Below are 22,867 nucleotides of genomic sequence, written 5' to 3'. Positions count from 1 at the left end.
CATGAACCACTCCGTCGTTGGGCTGCCCTAAAGGTAGGCCCGCGCCGGAGTGGTTGCCGTCCCGCCGGCTGGCGTGGAAGGCCTTTGGCGCCACGCCAGCCGGGGCCGAAGGGACTCTGTCAGCGGCCACTGACGTCATCCCCGCGCATGCGCGGGGGGGGGTTCACCTCCACGTTGGCCATTGTGGAGGCTATGGCCGACGCGGAGGGGAAAGAGTGCCCCCACGGCACAGGCCCGCCCGCGGACCGGTGGACCCCGATCGCAGGCCAGGCCACCGTGGGGGCAGATCCCCCCCCCCCAGGACTCCAGAGCCCGCTCACACCACCTGGTCCCGCTGGTAAGGGAGGTGGTTAAATTCACGCTGGCGGGACCGGCATTACTGCAGCGGTACTTCGGCCGATTGCGGGCCGGAGAATCGCCGGGGGGGGAGCCTGCCGACCGGCCCGATTCCCGCCCCCGCCGAATCTCCGGTGCCGGAGAATTTGGCGGCCGGCGAGGGCGGGATTCACGCCGCCCCCCGGCGGGGGGTTGGAGAATCCCGCCCCAGATTCTTTTTGTTATTTGTTTTGATAACATGTGGGCTGGTTTGGTGGGAGGATGGGATTGTTGTTATTGATATGGGGATTGAAATTTCATTCGTTACTGATTATTGTTTATTGTTGGTGGGTGTAAATTTGGGAGGAGAATAAAAAATGTTTTTTTTTAAACTTTGAATTAGTTGGATGTTTGCAACAATCTTCAGCATTGTTGTCCCTTTTATTATCAGCGGCTTTTGATTTCCAGATTTTGAAAATTGAATTCTGGTTCTCAAACTGCCATGTGGTGAGAATTGAACTTGTGTTCCTTGATCATAAGTTGAAGTCACAGATTCATTACAGTGCGGGAGGAGAGCATTGGGCCCATTGTGTCCACACGGACTCTTCAAATAAACCATTCCCTTTAACTGGATCCAATACAATAAGCCATTTTCCCACTTTCTCCCTGTAACCCTCCACATTCTTCTTTTTTAGATAATTGTCTAATTCTCTTTTGAAGCTTCATTGAACCTGTGTTCACCATACTCTCATGCAGTGCATTCCAGTCTTTAACCACTTGTGTCACAACGTTTTTTTCTCATTTTTTGCTTTTTCTTCTTTTGCCAATTATTGAAAATCTCTGACCTCTCGTTCTCGATCCTTTCAAGCATGTGAATTGTGTGTTCTTGTCTACTCTGTCCAGTTTCCTCATCATTTTGAATATCTTTATCAAGTCTCTACTTTCAGCCTCTTAACTTCCTCAAGTCTATCTGAATCCCGTTTCTCATCGCTGGAACCATTCTCGTGAATCTTTTCTGCACTCACTCCGAAGCTTTCACGTCTTTCCTAAAGTGCAGTGTCCAGAACTGGATGTATTTATTTATTTTTAAAATGTTTTTTGTATTCGTTCATGGGATGTGGGCGTCGCCGGCTGTGCCCCTTTATTGCCCAACTCTAATGGCCCTGGAGGGGGCAGTTAAGAGTCAGCCACATGGCTGTCCTCTGGAGTCACATGTCGGCCAGACCAGGTAAGGACGGCAGATTTCCTTCCCTGAAGAACAATAGTAAACCCAGATGGGTTTTTATGACAATCGATTCATTGTTAGACTTTTAATTCCAGATTTTTATTGAATTCAAATTTCACCATCTGCAGTGGTGGGATTTGAATCTGGGTCTCAGAACATTTTTCTGGGTCTCTGGTTTACTAGTCCAGTGACAATACCACTATGTCACCACCTCCCCATACTCCAGCTGAGGCCAAAATAGCATCTTGTGCAAGATCAACATCACTTTCTTGCTCTTGTACCCTATGCCGCAATAATTAAACATAGGATACTGCGTGCTTTATTACCTATTCTTTCTTACCTTCAATGATTTATGCACCTAAATCTCTCTACTTCCTTTAGTTGCACCCTTTAGTTTTATAATATCTCCCCATGTATTTCCTACCAACATGAATCACTTCACATTTCTCTGCAGTTACTTCCTCTGCTGACTGTCTGTGTATCCATTCCACCAATTTGGCTGTGTGCTTTTGGAATTCGGTACTATCCTCCCCCTCCTCCAAACTGCCACACCTGGAATACTGCGGGCAGTTCTGGTCGCCACATTACCAGAAGGATGTGGAAGCTTTAGAGAGGGTGCAGAGGAGGTTCACCAGGATGTTGCCTGGTATGGAGGGTGCTAGCTATGAAGAAAGGCTGAGTAGATTAGGATTGTTTTCGTTGGAAAGACGGAGGTTGAGGGGGGACCTGATTGAGGTCTACAAAATTATGAGAGGTATGGACAGGGTGGATCACAACAAGCTTTTTCCAAGAGTGGGGGTGTCAATTACAAGGGGGTCACGATTTCAAGGCGAGAGGGGGAAAGTTTAATGGAGATGTGCGTGGAAAGTTTTTTACGCAGAGGGTGGTGGGTGCCTGGAATGCCTTGCCAGCGGAGGTGGTAGAGGCGGGCACGATAGCATCATTTAAGATGCATCTAGACAGATATATGAATGGGCGGGGAACAGAGGGAAGTAGATCCTTGGAAAATAGAAGACCGGTTTAGATAAAGGATCTGGATCGGCGCAGGCTGGAAGGGCCGAAGGGCCTGTTCCTGTGCTGTAATTTTCTTTTTTGTTTGTTCCTAGTTCACAATGCTTCTGAGTTTCCTATCTGCAAGTTTTGAAAATGTGCCTGTACACCAAAGTGTGGTCAATATACATCAGGACAACAGGAAAAGCAAGGGTCCCAACACTGACTCCTGGGAAACTCCACTACAAACCTTCCTTCAGCTCAAATAAAAATCCATTATCCACTACACTCTGTTTCCTGCCACTCGGCTAAGTCCGTATCCATGTTGCCATTCCCTTTTATTCCATGAGCTATAACTTGCTCACAAGTCTGCTGTGCGGCACTGTATCGAATGCCTTTTGTACACCACATCAACAGCATTGCCCTCATCAATCCTCTTCAAAAATAAACTCCAGCAAATTAGTTAAACATGATTTCCCCTTTAGAAATCCATGCTGGCTTTCCTTAACTAACCTGCATTTGTCCATGTGACTATTAAATTTGTCCTAAATTATTGCTTCTGGAAGTTTCTGCACGACCAAAGTTAAACTCACTGGGCTTAAATTTTACACCCTTTTTGAACAAGGGCATAATGTTTGAAATTTCCCAGTCCTTTGGCATGGCTCCGAGCCTCCGGGAGAATAGAAAATTATGGCCCATGAATCTGCAATTTCCATTCTCTCTCCCCGCCATATGTTTGGATACATCTTACCCAGTCCTAAGAGTCTTATCAGCTTTTAGTACAGGCGGCCTGTCCAATACCACCTCCTTAACAATTTTAAACTCTTCTAGTGTCTGAATGACCTCTTTCATCATGGCATGGATAGCAGTTTCTTTTGTAAAGACAGATATAAAGTATTTAGAACCTCGGGTATGATTTTTGCCTCTGTGTAAATCTCCTTTTTGATCCCTAATCGGCCCTATTCATTTTACCACCATTTTACTATTTATGTGCCTGGTAGAAGAATGTGGGGTTTATGTTGCCTGCCGGTCTCTTCTCGTACTCTCTCTTTGTTTCTTTTATTTGATTTTTTTTTTTACCTCCTCTTCTATACTCAGCTGGTTCTCGGTTGTATTTTCTGCCTCACATCTTAGAATCCAGGGAATTCCATTGCTTTACCTTTCCCTTTTGAGGGAATATACCTTGACTGTCCAAACTGTCTCTCTTTTTGAAGGTATACCTTTGTTTAGCTACCATTTTTCCTGCCACCTGTGAGTCCAATTTATTTGGCCCTCGCTGTTCTTGCCCTCATTTCCCCCAGTTAATTATTCTTTCTTTGGATTATTCTGTGTCCTTTTCCATAGTCGGCCTGAACCTTATTATGCAATGATCACTCTCCCCTAAATATTCTTCTGCTGATACTTGATCCAATTGGCTCACTTTGTTTCCAAAAACTGGATCTAGCTGTGCCTCCATTCCTGTTGGACTGGAATCTTCAGAGAAATTTGCAGACCTGTGTAAATATCAGAAGCGTTTTTTCAAAAGCTTTCTCTTCCACTTGCTCTCAATATAAGGTTGCTACTTAAATCCCTATGACTCAAAATGTAGCCCACTCCTATATGCCCAAGTGGAACCAACATCTCTCAACCGCTAAAAGACCAGCGTTGCAGGATGCAGCTGTCCCAACACGAACTACCCTTTGGGAGAACTAGTATGTAAGCTTTGAAAAGGTAACGGGAGGAATTGCTTTCACTGGCAGGGGTGTCTGTAACCAAAACTAGAGTGGGCGTTGATATTCTGTTACAGTAGGTCGAAGCATTGTGAAAAGGTGGTATGAGGATCAGTGTCTATATTTTCTTCTGTTCTAGCTTATTATCTCCCAAAGGACTACAATGATTTTTACCAGTTCTGCTATGTTACTCAGAAGGGAGAGATTCGTGGGGCAAGCACACCTTTTGGATTCAGACCGGTTAATTCTAACATGTCTGACCACCTGGACAACGATTACAATCAAGAAATGCTCATCATCACTACCCAAGTGAGTCACCTTTATTATAACGCACATGTTTTCTCGGTTGTCTGGTTTTCAAAGCTCAGCACATTCAAGCAGGGTTAATCTGAGGGATCTCCACTTGGTCCAAAGGATTTCATCTCTTCAAAACCTCTTGAGATATTCCAGTTCTGTCCTGTTGTGCATCCTTGATTTTCATCACTCCACCATTGGTGGCTGTGCCTTTATCTACCAAGACTCTAAGCACTGGAATTCTCTCCTTGAACCCTTTTGCCTCTCTTCCGCTCTCCTCCTTAAAACCTCCTCCTCTGACCAAGCTTTTAGACATCTTTCCTAATATCTTTTGTGTAGATCAGTGTCATATCTTGATAAATTTTTGGGGGGGCGGGGGGAAGGCAGGACCAAGGTATTGACCTCTTGGCTGGATTCTCTGTCGCGCCACATTTCTGCCCCGACCCACCGGCGGGATTCTCCGTTAAGCTGACCAGTCAATGGGGTTTCCCATTGTGGGGCAGCCCCACGCCTTCGGGAAACCCCCGGGGTGCCGGCAAAACAGAGAATCCCGCCGGCGGAGAATCCTGCCCCTTATGATCAGCCATGATCATAAATGATGGAGCAGGCTCCTCCTGCTTCAATTTTCTATGTGTATGTTTCTATATCACAATCGTCATCGTATTGCCTTCATTATTGAAGGTGGCTATATTTTGCGTGCATTCAATAACCTGACTATGGGGCCTGATTGCAGACCTGCATGGATTTCCACAGTGCGGGCAAGGATGAATGGTTTGATTTTGTTGGGACTGCCCAGTCTTTCTAGCTTGCCTTTTGTCAACTATATGTTTTGCTGTTCGAAGGAAACAGTACCATTACTTAAGGTCACTCCGCAGGTAGTTCTTGGTTTCTAATAGTGTAGATGGGCTTTAGAGTGGTTTCACAGGTCGGCGCAACATCGAGGGCCGAAGGACCTGTACTGCGCTGTAATGTTATATGTTCTAATGATGAGTGCTTCAATTTCAGACGTTTCCTCGGTGTTGGGTACTTAGTCCTCCAATTTGGTGTCCATAATGTTCTGAGCATGTCCAACTGCTTAATATGCCTGGAGTAGGTAGTCTGTGTCTCAAAGGCATGTAGGAAGGTAGTTATTAACTCCAGAAACAGAGGTAGTTTTATTTGTATTTTGTGGGTATTAGAAATAAGGCATAGTTTTAAGTAGTTTAATTATGTGTTTATGCATTTGAAAGTGTTAATGAAAGGGTTAAATATATCATTTTGCATTTTGCCATGTATATATCTTGCTCTGTGCGATTTCTCGGTTTTTCTGTTACGATGGGGGGCGGGGGGGGTTATTGTTTGTAAGGGAGAAAAATTGTGTTAAAAAACTTGTAATAAATATATATATATATTTTTTTAATGAAAGGGTTAAATTATGCCTAGTGAATGAGGGTTACGATGTGAAAGCAAATAGGGCTTGAAGGAAAACTTCAATATCTTGAGTTAGTTGCAAGCTAGACCCAGGAGAAGCTCGACAAGGACCAGTGAGCTGAAGAAAGCAGATTTCCCAAAAGAATGATCAGAACCCAGGAAATTAGGGACAAAAAGAATGTCTCAGGAAGTTAAATGAACAAAGAACAAGACATTGAACAAGTTCAGGAGAATTCAAGTGAAAAGCAGAGAAAGTGTTCTGAGTTAAAGACACGGGTGCAAGAACCAGATTTAAAGTTGGCTAGGAGAGAAGCCAGACATCCGAGGTAAATCAAAAGTTTGGTGACATCTTAATACAACCTGTGAAGCAGTAGTGTTCTGTTGGCATAGCTGTCTACCTGAGAGAATATGTGGTAACTTGAATGCACATGGCTGAGGAATACTGAAAGGAGATATTGAAAATTCTGGAAGTGGATCCTTGGTGAAGACCTCCAGAAGAAAGCATTCTTTGGGAGAAGACTCCCAAGTGTTTTTTGAGAATGGAGTTTGGAAACAATTGTGTGGAAGTTAAGAGTTCCAGCGAGACCAGTCGGCTGTGTGATGAGCATTTGGGGGGATTTGATGAGAAATTCACCAGAGGTTGTATTGGGTTTCAGAGTATGGTGTGCCTGACCATGGTTTGCCAATTGGTTTACATGGACTGTGTACTTAGAAAACATTAGATTATACAATCTATTTTGCAACTTGTGTTGAGAAGATATAGTTGGGGTTATTGAATACATAGAACATACAGCACAGTACAGGCCCTTCAGCCCACGATGTTGTGCCGACCATTTATCCTAATCGAAGATTAACCTAACCTACACCCCTTCAATTTACTGCTGTCCCATGTGCTTGTCTAAGAGTCGCTTAAATGTCCCGAATCACTCTGACTCCATCACCTCTGCTGGTAGTGCATTCCACACACGAAGAGTGCATTATAGTTGATCCTTTCAGTTTAATAAATATTTTATTACTTTGTTAGAAGTTAATTGACAGTCCTGCGAACTCTGTTCATCCACGTCTCTAAACAACAAAATAAAAGTTATGGGTCAGGATTCTGTGATCCTTAGGCTAAGTGTTGATGCCGTTGGAAACTCCGTCGCGTTTCCCGACGGCGTCAACACGGCCTCAGGATCAGCAATTCCCCCCCCCTACAGGGGGCCAGCAAGGCACTGGAGCGGTTCACGCCACTCCAGCTGCTGATCCCGGCGTGAACTGGGCGCCGCGGGATCCGCGCATGCGCAGTGACACTGGCGCCAATGCACGCATGCGCAGTAGCTTCCTTCAATGCGCGGCCCCGATGCAACATGGCGCAGCACTACAGGGGCTGGCATGGAAGACAGGAGGCCGCCAGCCAGAGAGGCCGGCCCGCCGATTGGTGGGACCCGATCGCGGACCAGGCCACATCGGAGGCGCGCCCCCGACCCTTCCACGACGAGTTCCTGCCGGCTGAGAGCAGGTGTGGACAGCGCCGGTGGGACTCGGCGTTTTTACGACGGCCGCTCGGCCCATCCCGGGTCGAGAATTGGCGGGCCGGCCGCGTAGAGTGGCCCTCGACCGGCGCCGCGCCAACCACGCCGGTGCCAATGGTGCCGATTCTCCGCTCTGCGGAGTATCACGTGCCGGCGGCGTGGCGCGATTCGTGCCGGTCGCGGGGATTCTCTGGCCCGGCCCCGGTATGAGAGAATCCCGCCCAGTATTGAGCCGGGGTTCCATTCTGGGACTTCGCAGAATCGCAGAATTCACAATGCAGAAGCAGGCCACCCGGCCTATCAAGTCTGCGGCCTCCAGAAAGAGCACCCCACCCAAGCCCACATCTCCACCCTATCCCCGTATCTCCACCTAATCTTTTGGGGATTCTAAGGGCAATTAAGCATAGCCAATCTCTGCACATCTTTGGACTGTGGGAGCAAACTGGAGCACCCGGAGGAAACCCACGCATACACGGGGAGAAGGTGCAGACTCCACACAGACAGTCACCCAAGCCGGGAATCGAACCAGGAGCCCTGGAGCTTTGAAGCAACTGTGCTAACCACCGTGCTACCATGCTGCACTTGACTGTCCAGTGGTAACATCAGCTGGGATCATAACAACACAGCAAGTGTTGAGCTATCAAACTTGCAACACTTCCTCCACAGTCTCTTGTGTAAAGGGGTAAATATTCAGCTTGCTCCGGAAATTCTTTTTGCCACTCTGTTGTCAATGCAGACATTTCTAGAGATTGTGCTTCTGAGACAGGTAAAGTTATCTATAACCTCCAGGGTTGTGTCAATGATAGTTGCAGTAGGTGAGGTTTAGTCAGAATTTGGTGGTGGCTGGTGGATTATGGAGTACTTTTGTCACAAGTAAGCTTCAAATGAAGTTACTGTGAAAAGCCATTACCGCCACATTACAGCGCCTGTTCGGGGAGGCTGGTACGGGAATTGAACCGTGCTGCTGGCCTGCCTGGGTCTTCTTTAAAAGCCAGCTATTTAGCCCTGTGCTAAACCAGCCCTTTGCCTCCCTTAAACTGGTGGTTAGCCCAGAGTTGTCATCGACTTTTGATGAGCAATCCTTGATCCTGAAGGCCTGCTTCACAATGTGACATAGAGACAGTCATTGGCAAACAGCAATTCACGTGTCACCATCTCTGATGCCTTAGTTGAAGTTTTCTGTCATCTCTGGTTGAAATGATTGCCACCTGTTCTGCCTTGTTGATGTTCCACCAACATTTCCATCAAGCTGCGCAGAAAGCATGAAACCAAAGAATAAAATGCAGAGCACAGCAGCTATAACGCATCCCTGCTTCATGCCACTTGTTACCTCAAAGGGGTCAATGTATTCACCATAGCGGCCATCATTCCATTGTGAATTTGCTCTTTCAGATTTACAGCTCTGACCAAGCCATCCAAGTTCGGCTTAAACTTTCCACAGGCCTCCCTATTTACTATGACAAAGGCCTACACCAGGTCAACAAACGCGTCCCATCAGTTTATGGCATTTCTCTTGTATTTGCCGGAGGGTGAAGGTCATGTCGCAAGTGACTTTCCTGATCCCACTTGATAACACTCCTGCGAAGCACCCTGGTGCTTTTTAAATAGGAAAGAGCCTGTTTTGCCTCTTGATCCCACAACCTTCTGACTGAGGCAAGGGCACTACTAAACTGAGCCATTAGCCAGATGATTGAGCAGTTGACACCATTACCCACTCCTTTTGTATTACACCACCATTGCTTCTGTCATTTAATCTCTCCTGCCTTCCACCCTATCACAGAACTTCCCCTTTGTTCTTCCCCTCTCCCTCCCTCTTTTTCTCTTGACCGTACATATTTCCTTAAAACTTGTTATATGTCTCACCTTTACCTGTTCTGCCCAAAAGACATCAAACTAAAATATTAACTGTATCCCTCTCCACAGATGCTGCAAGACATGCTGATTATATCCAGTACTTTCTGTTTTATTTCAGATTTCCAGCAACAGTTTTTTGCTTTTATGTTGTAGCACAGCGCAGTTGAAGCATGGCGGAAAGAAGCTCTGAGGAGCAATGATTATGCTACTGTGAAGACCAGCCCAGGCAGAGTGAATTGTTTAAAAAAGAATAAGCAGGCTTCGCTTTCTTCCATACAAGAGAGCGCCTGATTTTAGTGGGATGTGGCTCAGTAAACTAATTGGTATCAGGAGTTGGCTGCGGCAGCACTGAATAATCCCACTATCTATGGACTGTGAAATACCAGTGTTTGAGAGGCTCAAATTTATTGCAGTAATTGAAGTCACCTGGGGCCTCGAGTCAGGATCTGTATAATGCATTCCCTCGCCATCTTCCCAATCACATCGCTGATGTTTTGTAAACTGGTTGTTTTAAGAGCTGGGGAATTTTTTGTCGACATTTGCTGAAAGTTAGATTAGATTGCAAGGCTTCTCGGCAGGACTGTTAGCAAGGGCTGCTCTTTTATCTGTTGGGAGTTGAAGATGCAAATGTTTTAGATCAGTGATGCTCATAAAAGTGTCTTGCAGCCTGCATTTCCTTTATCTACGACCCTCAGCATGATTGCTGCTCCCATGTGTTTCTGGGCCTCCATTTATGGATTATGCTGTGGAATATCAACAGTGCTGTTCCCTCATTTTATTTCTGACCCGTAAAACAAGTCCAAGGGAATGCTGGAAGTTTTTTCGGAAATTTCCATTCATCAAGCAAAAAGGTTCCATTAAAATAGGACTGTTTCTCCTATGCATCCCACCCTTAAAGCAACTGAGCATCCACTTGGCAACTGGTCATGGTGGAATGAGGGAATTTGGTAGTTCACCATGTGAGGAGTTAATAATTAGGCCTGACTTACAAATTAGATACGTGTCCCTTCACTGGAGAATTCCTGGAGAGTAGCTATCGAGACTTTGGATGGGATTGTGGCACACGGGTAGTTAGTAACACTGCGGAATGATGGGGATTGGCTGTTGCCTTTTGTGCACAGTAGATGAGTGGATATTATACTTCAATTCCTCGTGCATTCTAGTTCTTGTTTTTTAGCTGCACATTATCATTCCAGTAGCTTCTAGTGATTATATCACAATCATTAGTGCTGGAGTGTGGGCTTCAAACAATTGTCTCAGCCATCCATAAAAACCTTGAAGTTGTTGAATGCTGTGATTGGAGGTGGAGAGGTAATTGTAAATTTTGGGGGAGCTAAGGTGGGCTGACTGAACTTTTCTTGTACACATTCATTTTGTGCTTTCCTGTAACACTTATTCTCAGCAAAGCACAAGCTTTACTGTCTGAATATAATAAACTTGGTGATTTCAGTGTCTCTAATCTCTAGGTGCGGAGGGGGAGAGACAGTATTGCAAATTATGGGTGGTGGACACTATTGGCCTCCAGTGCACCTTGAAATTAAATGACTGACCAGACGGTTTCAGCTGATGGTGTTTCCCTGGGTGAGACACCTGGGGCGAAATTCTCCGGAAACGGCGCGATGTCCGCCGATTGGCGCCCAAAATGGCGCCAATCAGACGGGCATCGCGCCGCCCCGAAGGTGCGGAATGCTCCACATCTTTGGGGGCCGAGTCCCAACTTTGAGGGGCTAGGCCGACGCCGGAGGAATTTCCGCCCCGCCAGCTGGCGGAAACGGCCTTTGTTGCCCCGCCAGCTGGCGCGGAAATGACATCTCCGGGCGGCACGGGAGCGTCAGCGGCCGCTGACAGTTTCCCACGCATGCGCAGTGGAGGGAGTCTATTCCACCTCCGCCATGGTGGAGACCGTGGCGGAGGCGGAAGGGAAAGAGTGCCCCCACGGCACAGGCCCGCCCGCGGATAGGTGGGCCCCGATCACGGGCCAGGCCACCGTGGGGGCACCCCCCCGGGGCCAGATCGGCCCGCGCCCCCCCCCCAGGACCCCGGAGCCTGCCCGCGTCGCCTTGTCCCGCCGGTAAGGTAGGTGATTTAATTTACGCCGGCGGGACAGGCAATTTATCGGCGGGACTTCGGCCCATCCGGCCCGGAGAATCGAGCGGGGGGGCCCGCCAACCGGCGCGGCGCGATTCCCACCACCGCCGAATCTCAGGTGCCGGAGACTTCGTCAACCGGCGGGGGCGGGATTCACGCCAGCCCCCGGCGATTCTCCGACCCGGCGGGGGGTCAGAGAATGTTGCCCCTGATGACTGCTGGCACACCTTAAACAAACCTTTATCAAATGTCAGTTCTTTCAATAGGTAGTGAGAAAATTGAGAGGTAGATTTCCAGGTGCAATTTCAGGCGGTTGATATGGCACTGCTTGTGCCGTGACTTACCACAATATAAAAGCCTGTCTGTTACATTATTCCTGGTTGCCTTTTCCAGAAATCGTTTACTCCCAAATATTTCGTTCCAGTGCAGTGCCAGCCTGGAGTCACAGGGTTGCCTCTAGCACATACAATTTTCATAGTGAGGTGAGCTGGTAGTTCCGAACTCTACAGTGATCCCAACTTTTCCAAATATGTTTCATGTTTTGCCTCTTGTTTCCCTAAAATGCTTTTGCAATAGGACAAACTTGAAGAAACCGAAAGAGAGAAGGATGCTTTGACGACTAACAATCTAAAACTAGTATTGGAAAATGCAGCCCTGAAGGAAAAGATCAAAGAGTTTGAAACACAGGCAGAGCAAGATAAGGAAGAACATTCTACAGCATTGGAGATGATTAAGGTACGTTAAAACACTGTTAATGGCTGGGTAGCGAATAACCCTGGGCACTCTTATTGGGGCCCAAGCATCAAAATTTCTCTGCTAAATATTCTGAGTTGCTCAGTTTCCAATAATTAAATTTTAAACAAGCTATGTATTTGAACTTCAAAGCCTTTCTTCTTGAAAAGATGTGGACATTTGCAAACTATTTAGAAGCTTAATCAGAAGCCCTTTGCTAAGGCTTGTGGCTCCTTTCATCACCCAGATCTCAGCCCATGTACAGCACTGCCAAGCAGGTAACGCCTCACTTAAAATTTGCAACGGTAAGTGAATTGTGGGTTCCCATAAGAATCAATGATACGACTGGAGTTGGATTCCTGTACACAGGTCTTGCCTGGAAGAAAAACAATGCACAAATTGCAATACTGTACCATACGTGTGCAGTACTGTGCATCCCTAACTGGAATAACTTGCAAAATGAAATAAATCACTGAAGTAACATGTGCATTGAAATTAGATGACACTAAATTACCCAAACAAGCCATGAGTAGCAGTTGTAACTCATGCACAGCACTTTTCAAACTCACTCAACTTTTTGCTTGCTTTCCTTTTGCTCTCTCTCTTTTTCTCTCTCTCTCTCTCTTTTCTCACTCTGCCTCTTGCCTCCTTTCCCATTCTCTGCCTCTCTCTCTCTCCTTTCTCACCTTCTCACATGGGGTGATAAAGTGTGAGTAATTCATGGGTCCCCCCCCCCCTCCTGCCAGCCCCTGATTCCTCACATTTTATCACTTGATTAGCGGCCAGCAGCTTCCCGTCCCTGCCCCGCAATGCAGCTTTCATATCTCTGGCCTCACTGTCTTCTTGCAGCCTCGGCCTCTGCTGCAGCTGCTGGTCCAGAGTTCAGCGTGCGCGAGGGGGGGGGGGGGGGGCGGGGGAGCCCAGAGTGCAAACAAAATAAAACTAAAAATGGTGGCTTAAATCAAAAAATAGCCCAAAAGAATAAACAACGTTAAAGCAAAATTACGTTAAGGGGATGAGCGGTGAGGTGGGAGGACACTTAATGAGAACTTACTATATTTGTCTCTTTAGTTGCTGGCTAGTGTGGGTCTTGTTATTATTGGAGATAATTGTTAATGAAAATCACTGGATATGTTCAGACCAGTAACTACACCGGGCTGCCTGCCAACAGTCGTCCTGGCTCCTAGTAGTGGGTTGTTCTGAATGCGGATCCCTGTGTTGACAATATCACGCCAACATAGGGCGGCACGCTAGCGCAGTGGTTAGCACTGTTGCTTTACAGTGCCAGGGTCCCACGTTATTCCCGGCTTGGGTCACTGCCTGTGCGGAGTCTGCACGTTCTCCCCATGTCTGCGTGGGTTTCCTCCGGATGCTCCGGTTTCCTCCCACAAGCCCCGAAAGACGTGCTGTTAGGTGAATTGGACATTCTGAATTCTCCCTCCGTGTACCCGAACAGGCGCCGGAATGTGGTGACTAGGGGCTTTTCACAATAATTTTGTTGCAGTGTTAATGTAAACCTACTTGTGACAATAAAAATTATTATTATTATGTTGATGTGTAATTTACTGTTGGCATTGCATTTGGTAATTTTTTGCATGAGTGTTGGTCACTGCCAGGCTGGGATCCACTGGGCACTAATTCACAAAGAAATTAGCCATATACCAACTAACTGCAAATATGGGCAAGAAGCAGACTTGGGTTACCCTTCTTTTTTTCAAATAAATTTAGCGTACCCAATTCCTTTTTCCATTTAAGAGGCAATTTAGTGTGGCCAATCCGCCTAGCTTGCACGTCTTTGGGTCGTGGGGGCGAAACCCACGCAAACACGGGGAGAATGTGCAAACTCCACACGGACAGTGACCCAGAGCCGGGATCGAACCTGGGACCTCGTGAGGCAGCAGTGCTAACCACTGCGTCACCGTGCTGCCCTTGGGTTTACCCTTCTAAGACCAAGCCCACAACATGAATAACTGAAAAGCTTTGCACTGTGTTGATTATGTGGCTGAAGTTAAGCACTCTTCAGATCTGCACACTTTGTCTCCAAAAAGAAACAGGCAGTGAGTGTCAATGATATAGGAACATCAGACCATTCAGCCCGTTAAGCCTGTTCTTTCGTTCAATTGCCACATGGGTGATCTGTAATTCTCAATCAACCCGCCTTGGTTTTTGAAATCTTTAATACCCTCATGTAAAAACAAAACCCTGCAGATAGTGGCGATCTAAAATAAAAACAAAGAGCTAGAAAAACTCAGCAGGTCGGGCAGCATTTATGGAGAGAGAGACTAAGTTAACGTTTTGAGTCCCAACGTTTGGAACTCCAAACTGACTTGAGAGCAGTGTTGAGAATTAAATGACCTCGGTGAGCATAAAACTCATCAAAAAAATGAAACCTACACCGGCTATCTTTATTAAATCTTGTACGGCCTGATCATGTTACCCGAAAGAGCAGAAACTTGAGATCTGCATGCTTGTGAAATACTTTCAACTTATAAAGTAAATAAATAATGAGCTTCTCATTGCAAAGTGCACAGTTGGTGTCAAACCAGAATGTTTAACAGACTCCTCCATCCAATGTATAGCAGATCTTACACGAATCATTTCTCAACAATTAGAAATAGTTTTTAATAAATGGAAATGTGAATGATATGTGTGCATTCGCAACCAGCTTCCAAGACGAGGCTGGTGAATGTTTTGGGTTTAGATTTTCTGTTACAGCAGTTCGGACAAAAAAAAAATCTATACAACCCAAACAACCTTGCCCCCTCACAGAGGCTGATGGACTTTGCTGTGTGTTTCCAGTGAACGTTTTGCTATTTCCTGTCGCTGCTCAATATCCAATGGATGCAATTTGACGTTGGAATAATTTCTCTACCCTCTCCCCAACACCCTCCTTTTGTTTTTTGTGCACAACAGAAGGACAGGATGGTGTTGGAGAAACAAATGTTGGAGCAGAAGGTGGAAACGAAAGCACAGATTGAAAAGGCAGAGCAACTCCGAAAGGAATTGGCTGAAAAAGAGGCAGCGTGTTTAAGTGTACAAAGGGAAAACCAGGTAAATGTAGATTGCGGTTGATGCTATTTGTAAATGTAACTTTATTTCTGACTTTATAAAACGTCACTGGCTACAGAATTGTTCTTCAACTTGGTATAAAATATTTACCAAAGGCGTTTTGAATAATAAAAGATCAAGATCACACACTGGCACATGAGAAACTGAATCTCACAGCTCTTCAGATATTGGCTCCTTTTATGGTAAGCTGAAAGGGAAGATGAGACCCTTCTCCAAAGTCTTATGCAAAAAATGGTACCTCCTGAAAGGGTGCAGCCAACTCGGTACCACAAGAGGGTCACCCTTTTGTGCTACCAAACTCTCAACGTACAAGCTCTGACCCAGAGGTGAGTATTCTACACATAGTTCAAGATTCTTTACAGGATTGTAAACAGACCAAGAGTATATAAACTTGATGTTTCTCATAACTGAAATGTTAGGCGCGATCCAAAAGCCATGATGCTCCCAAAAAGCAGCCCAGCACGGCACAGCGTGGCCGATAGAAGCCGGAAGACCCTGCTCCCAGAATTTACCCAGCTCACAATGCTTCACGAGATCTAACGGGATCTCGTCAGTCAAACGTTGCGATGCAAGTTCCGCTCATTGTGGACGGGTCCCCTTCGCCTCCGAGACCTCGGGCGAGCGCCGTTCAGCACTGGTCTCCACAAATGGAGACCAGATGGAACGACACTTGTATGGGTCTTCCAGGGGATCGGAGGCCTCGAGGTGCATACCCTTTGGGCAGGTGGTACTCTGGCACTGCTGGTGCCACCTGGGCATCCTGGCACTGCCAGCATGGTACCCTGACAGTGTCACCTGGGTACCAGCCCATGTGGCACTGACAGGGTTGGCACTGCCGATGTGCCAAGTTGGCTTTTTTTGTGCGCTGGCGATCGGGCCTGAGGTGCCCTGCGTGGATGTTTGAGGGGGGGGTGGGGGGGGGGGGGAGCTGGGGACTCTCCCACAGTGCGCTAGGGCTTGGTGTGGGTCGCATCTGGGCCTCAGAATTCTTGCTGCATTGAGGAGTACCGGCGAGTGCAGCTCCTCTGTGCACAAAATGGTGCTAGGTGCGGCCTTGGCCGCACGCTCCCTTCTGAGGCCCCTTATCTAACATGGGTTGCGTTTTATAGCCATGTGTTTCTCGGTGCTGCAAGCACCAGGAAACACACAGCTAAACGCACTTACTATGGGACTTTGTGCCTTTTTAGTTGAATCGCACCAGTTGTGATTGCAGTTTGAGCTGTGGCTCCATGGATTAGTGCATCCCAGAGCCCCATTTTGTTGCCGATTGCATCACTTGTTGTGACGACTACATCCTTCCACCTCCAGAGATTTAGATTTATTGTCACGTGTACCGAGGTACAGGGAAAAGTATTGTTCTGTGTACGGTCCAGGCAGATTGTTCCATACATAATAACACTGAACATACTATAAATACATGCTGTAAATACGTAAATATCGACATCGGGTGAAGCATACAGAGTGTAGTGCTACACAGTAGAAAAGATGCCTAGAGAGATCAGTTCAGTCCATCAGAGGGCCATTCAGGAGTCTGGTAACAGCGGGGAAGAAGCTGTTTTTGAATCTATTGATGCGTGTTCTCAAACTTTTGTATCTTCTGCCCAATGGAAGAGGTTGGAAGAGAGAATAACCCGGGTTTGCTCGTCTACACATCTGTTTTCCCTGTCTGAGCTCAAACACTAATCCATGCCTTCATTAAAAGCAAAATTTGTTCATTTACTGATCTCCTAACTAGCCTTCACATCTCTGTCCTTCACAAACTGCAGCTAAACCAGTACTGCTGCTGCAGAACCTGATCCTACACAGTTCGTCACTGCATACAGTCGATTTCAAGGTCTCTGTTCTCGTTCTCAACACTCTGGCCTTGCGTGAACTGACCTGAGCAAACTACTCCATTTGGTGCCTAGACCACAGGAACAGGAGGAGGCCATTCGGCCCCTTGAGCATGTGTGCCATTCAAAGAGATCATGGCTGATCTGTGACCTAATCCTGTGTTTCTGTCTTTGCCTCACATCCGTCTATACCTTTGGCTAACAAAAATCTATCAATACCTGTTTTAAAATTAATGATGGATCTATCATCAATTGTTATTTGCAAACAGAGTTCAAAGCGTTTCCTAATTTCATTCTTGAAAGGCCTGTACTCCTTTGCTAAACCTCTTATCTACTGACATTGGGCTACTGCATTTCTCCAGTTCACCATCAGTGGCTGATCCTCCTGCTACTCCTCTGCTTCACTCTGAAATCCTACCAACTGTCCTGGCTTGAGACAATTCACACCTCTTTAACCTGGGGTTACCCCTCTCTCTGGATCTGTAAAGACTTAATTACCTCCAAATGTTCGCATTCAAAGTATCGTCTTGCATATTTGACTTTGTCTATATATATATATATATATATATATATATATATATATGCTTCTGGAACCAAACTCTTCATTCACCTGAGGAAGGAGCAGTGCTCCGAAAGCTAGTGATTTGAAACAAACCTGTTGGACTTTACCCTGGTGTTGTAAGACTTCTTACTGTGCCCACCCCTGTCCAACGCCGGCATCTCCGCATCATCTCACCCACAGTCACCTGTGACTCATTTGCTTTCCCCACTCGTTCCGAAAGCCACCTCATAGCCCATTTCTGTGACCATGCCTATAGACTCCTCACCAACTCTACCTACTTCTTGTCCTATGGTTGGTGTCACTATTCCTTGTTTGTAAATCTCACTGCAACATCACACAACTGAACCATCTGCGTCAGGCTGAATTTTAACATCGTATTTTATTATGTTTGTTTCAATTTTCTTTTTACAAGGACTTGCAGGCAAAGATGACATCAGCACAGGCCTCTGTTGAGCAATCAAAACAGGAACGTGACAAAGCTGCGGATAAAGGAAAACAACTCCAGCAAGAAACTACGGCACTGAAAATGGAGATCAGCACAAAGGAGACTGAACTTACAAGGTAAAGGAAAGAAGAACTCGTATTTATATAATAATAATCTTTATTGTCACAAGTAGGCTTACATTAACACTGCAATGAAGTTACTGTGCAAAGCCCCTAGTCACCACACTCCCGCGCCTGTTCGGGTACACAGAGGGAGAATTTAGAATGTCCAAATTACCTAACAGCACATCTTTCGGGACTTGTGGGAGAAAACCGGAGCACCCAGAGGAAACCCACGCAGACACAGGGAGAACGTGCAGACTCCACACAGACAGTGACCTAAGAGGTGGCACGATGGTGCAGTGGTTAGCACTGCTGTCTCATGGCGCTGAGGACCCAGGTTCGATCCCAGCCCTGGGCCCATGTGCCGTTTGCACAGTCTCCCTGTGTCAGCGTGGGTCTCACCCCCACGACCCAAAGATGTGCAGGTTAGGTGGATTGGCCACACTAAAATGGCCCTTAATTGTATAAAAAAAATAAAATTGGGTACTCTAAATTTATTTTAAAAGAAGATAGTGACCCAAGCCAGGAATCGAACCTGGGACTCTGGAGCTGTGAAGCAACAGTGCTACCCACTGTGCTACCATGCCACCCTGTATATCACCTTTTGGAAAACTCAAAGCACTTTGGAGCAAAGAAAATCCTTTAGGTATTGTTCTAATGGCAGCCAATTTGCACACAGGAAGATTCTGCAAATAGCAATGAAATAAATGCCCATATAACATGTCTTTAAGGAACTTTGGTTGAGGGCTGAATATTGTCCACCATAGAGTAATGGGGACAATTTTCTTTACTCTTTTCTTAAGAGGGTACCTGGAACCTCTGATTAACACGTGACCAAAACAGTGTAACACTTCTGCACTAGGACCTTATGGTTCGGGGTGGATACTTAGCCCCATTGTAGCAGGGGTGAGGCCTTAAAATGCGGCGAGTCATTGACAAGTCCATTGACTTATTGGAAAAGAACCCCAGTGCCATTGGTTGCCAATCAAAGATTCTTGTTGGAGCCTGCTCAATTCCTGATTTGTGTTGCACCAAACGAGGGTTACTGTGCCAATCAGAGGAAGGGAAATTGATCAAGTGATCGGTGCATTTATTGTCTTCTAGTTTCTGGCCAAAGGGATTGTGCCTACCATTCCAGCAGTGTTAGACGAGTAAAGACACTACCTGGGAGGAAAATATAGTAACTCCTACAAATCCTTAGCAATTCCTGTAGTCTTGAAAATGTTGCAAGATGTAGACTGTGTGACCGAGTACCTCATTTTTTGATAAGTTGGGTTCACACAGACAAATATCCAAATGTGGAATAAAATCTGATCTTCAGTTTTTACACAATGATAGCTCATTGAATCATTCTTTTCTAATAAGATATTTGTTCAAGATTACTGAATGCTTTACTTTTTTTTAAAGCAAATTAAATGTTGGAATGTTTCTTCTGATGACTCCTTGTGTATTTTAACTTGCAGTCTGTCAGAAACAAAGGACCAGATTGCAAGAGAGCTAAAAGTTGCACTGGACAACCTCCAGCACATTCAGGTAAGGTGATTTAATTGAGGTAAGAGCTTGTGTTGACTTCTTCTGAGTAAGGGTAATTTGTGGGAACACTTGATAAGATTGTAACTCTGGGTAAGTTTGATCATTATTGCTGCATAGGAAAAAAACAGACTGGGAGTGTGTGGCAGTGTCTTCAGCTGAACTCTCCAATCGAACATATTTCCTCCACATGCTCAGTCCAAATAAATTTTCTTCCATCAGCTCTAGGAAAAATAGGAATATTGTCTTTGCATCAGCCTGGAAGATTGGCAAAGGATAAAACAAGTAAAATATTAAAACTGCTTTTCCTGATGGTTCCTTTGGGTTGTGATTAACTCTACATATAATGGTAGTTAACCATTAAGGCATCATCTCTTTTTTTTGTACTAGGTTTTCTACTTTCATCCATCCCTACTTCCCCCCCCCCCCCCGCCCCAAAACCACACCCAGAAATGATTAACCTCTTCTTAGAGTAGAATTCCGCATGTCCTTGTGTGCCTCAACAAGTGGGCCTTCAGCACATGTGACTCTTCACAGCAAGCATCAAGAAAACTCTCTATTGTGACAGGATAGCAGATACCCTGATTGCCACTTTCACATGGGATTGGTCCTAGTGCACTTGCAGCTCTAGCGCAGGCGACGTGATCAATTTTCTCTCTGCCCCATGAAACCAAATTTTAGGAGGAAGCACCAGTGCAGCTGAAATCAGAATGCAGCACAACCTGGGGATTGAATCTCGAACCTTCCTAGCCTGTATTACCTGTGTAACGTTGCCTCGCATGGAGTTAACAAGATGGGAAGAGGCGGAACAAACTCAGTATTTTACATCTACAAAATTATTGTGATATATTTCTAATTTAACTTTCTAGTCTGACCTCAACAAACAAAAAAAAGAAAATGAAAAGTTAACAGAGGAGCTGAAGAAAATGTCAGAAACTGAGACTGAGCTGCAGAACCAAATAGCCAAGGTTCACCTCTTGCAGCAAGCCTTGTCCCATTCTGAAAAGCTGAAGGCTTCCCATTCAAATACTGAAAGACAGGTAATGTGAACCCCAATGCAGCCTAGCTCCTAAAATACAATTTGAGTTGTTAAGTGTTCTTCTTCTTCCCTCTCTCTCTCTCTCTCTCTCTCTCTCTCTCTCTCTCTCTCTCTCTCTCTCTCTCTCTCCTCCTCGTGTCTGACCAAAGTGCTGATATTTATTAGGAATATAAAATAATTGACAGGAGAAGCAGAAGGGAATGAATACAGCAAATTGTTGTATCTGGAATCCAGGAAGGGTGGTGGAAGCAGATTCACTAATAACTTGCAAAAGCAAATTGGAATGAGTACTTGAAAAGGAGAAATTCTCTATGGGGAGAGAGCAGGGCAGTAGGACCATTAGGATAGCGCTTTCGAAGAAAGAAATAGCTTCTTTCTGCGCTGTAGAATTGTACCTTACGGCGCCCTTGGTAAATATATCTCTGTGTTTCACTACATTGTATACTCAATCAATTCAGCCATTACTTTTTGAAAATCAACTTGTGTGTCTGGTTCTGGTTTTATACCGACAGCTCCAGGAGCAGGTAGAGAACCTCCACCATCGTCTGAAAGCCACAGAAGAGCAGGTGCAGAAGGCAGAGCAACGGCACGTTCAAACCACCGCGGAACTGAGAGCTGCAGAGGCCGACCGGGAGAGAAGTGACGCCAATCTCCACGATGCTCACCAAGAAATCCAGCATTGGAAAAGCAAATTTGAAAAGATGGACCAAATGTTTTCAAAGAGCGAGGTCAGAAAATTATCGTAAAATATTCCACAACAACTTGCATTTATATTGCACCTTTTAACATGGAAATGTATTTATAATTTGGAACCAAGCTACATCAGCAGGTGTTTGGACAGAGGACCAAAAGCTTGGTTACAGAGGACCATCATAAGGAAGAGAGCAGTAAGGAGGTAGAGAGGTTTTGGGAAGCAATTCAGAGTTCAGGTTCCACACTGGTTAGAAGAGAAATTATTTGCTAAACACATGGTTGTACTCTTGGATTTTCAAACCAGGTTTGAAGTCTGCCCTTTGTTGAGTGTGTACCCTTGTTCTTCAACTGGAGAGAAAGAGAGGCAGTTTCTCAGCATTCAGCTGGGTGGGGAGGGGAAAGGTGGGTAGAAAGATTGCAGAAGATGGGGAAATGTTCTGGACTGTTACAAAACGTTTACTACTTTTAATCGAATACCTGTTTATTTTACATTGCTTAATAGTTCCATTAAAACAACGCACAGTACTCTTTGGTATGAGATGACTTGGAAATCGATGAAGTTACAATCCCAGTGAGAAACAATAAAGAGAAAATATCTTGCATCTGGGTTACACACTTTCTGACCATGGGACATCCTAAATCTTCCCAACCAACAAAATACTTAGCAGGTCACTGTTATAGTAAACGCTGCAGCCAATTTGCAAAGTCTCACAAAACAGCAATGTGATAATGGCGATATTTCTTTATGTTGTTGATTGCAGTTTAGGGATAAATGTGGCCCAGGTCATACCGCAGGATTGAACACATCCACCTGAAAGGGCAGATCAGGCCTTTGTTTAATGTCTCAACCAAAAAAGTGGAATCTTTGGCAGTGCAGCACACCTCAGGACTGCAATGAAATGTCAGCCTGGACTCATAGAATCCATACAGGACAGAAGGAGGTCAATCAGTCCATCGAATCTGCACCGACCCTCCGAAAGAGCACCCTACCTAGGTCCTACCCCCATTACCCCGTAACCCCATCTAACCATTGGACACTAAGGACAATTTAGCATGGCCAATCCACCTAGTCTGCACATCTTTGGACTGTGTGTGGAAACTGGAGCACCTGGGGGAAACCCACGCAGACATGGGCAGAATGTGCAGACAGTCATCCCTAGGTTGGAATCAAACCCAGGTCCCTGGCGCTGTGAGGTAGCAGTGCTAACCACTGTGCCACCCACTTTGTGCTCCAGATTCTGGAGTGGGATTAAACCATAATTTTCTGACAGTGGGGAGAGTGGTAACAACTGAGCCATGGCTGATGCCTCTCTAGTAAAGTCTGTGGTCCAGGGAATTGGGGCTGTGACATCAAGCCCTATGCCCTACTTCCTACGCATGGCCTGTCTAGTGATCCTCACACCAGGAGAAAAGCAGCAATGATTTGCTATGAAATGTTCCAATAAACCAATGGAATGCTATTGAT

The 22,867-nt window shown here is 45.8% G+C and overlaps 1 protein-coding gene across 5 annotated transcripts in view; it reads left to right on the top strand.

Moving 5' to 3' along the window:
• Window positions 1–22,867, top strand: part of LOC140398631 (uncharacterized) — a 97,894-nt gene that overhangs the window by 45,241 nt on the left and 29,786 nt on the right. For all 5 annotated transcript variants that reach the window (XM_072487520.1, XM_072487519.1, XM_072487521.1 and 2 more), the window contains 7 exons: window positions 4,379–4,548; window positions 11,976–12,134; window positions 15,045–15,182; window positions 18,007–18,155; window positions 19,604–19,673; window positions 20,540–20,710; window positions 21,222–21,437. In XM_072487520.1, the coding sequence (XP_072343621.1) occupies window positions 4,379–4,548; window positions 11,976–12,134; window positions 15,045–15,182; window positions 18,007–18,155; window positions 19,604–19,673; window positions 20,540–20,710; window positions 21,222–21,437 (1,073 nt within the window). The remainder of the gene's footprint in view (window positions 1–4,378; window positions 4,549–11,975; window positions 12,135–15,044; window positions 15,183–18,006; window positions 18,156–19,603; window positions 19,674–20,539; window positions 20,711–21,221; window positions 21,438–22,867) is intronic.

This window comes from Scyliorhinus torazame, chromosome 21 (genome assembly GCF_047496885.1).
Source record: "Scyliorhinus torazame isolate Kashiwa2021f chromosome 21, sScyTor2.1, whole genome shotgun sequence".
Lineage (NCBI taxonomy): Eukaryota > Metazoa > Chordata > Chondrichthyes > Carcharhiniformes > Scyliorhinidae > Scyliorhinus > Scyliorhinus torazame.
This window is presented reverse-complemented; position numbering and strand designations above follow the sequence as displayed.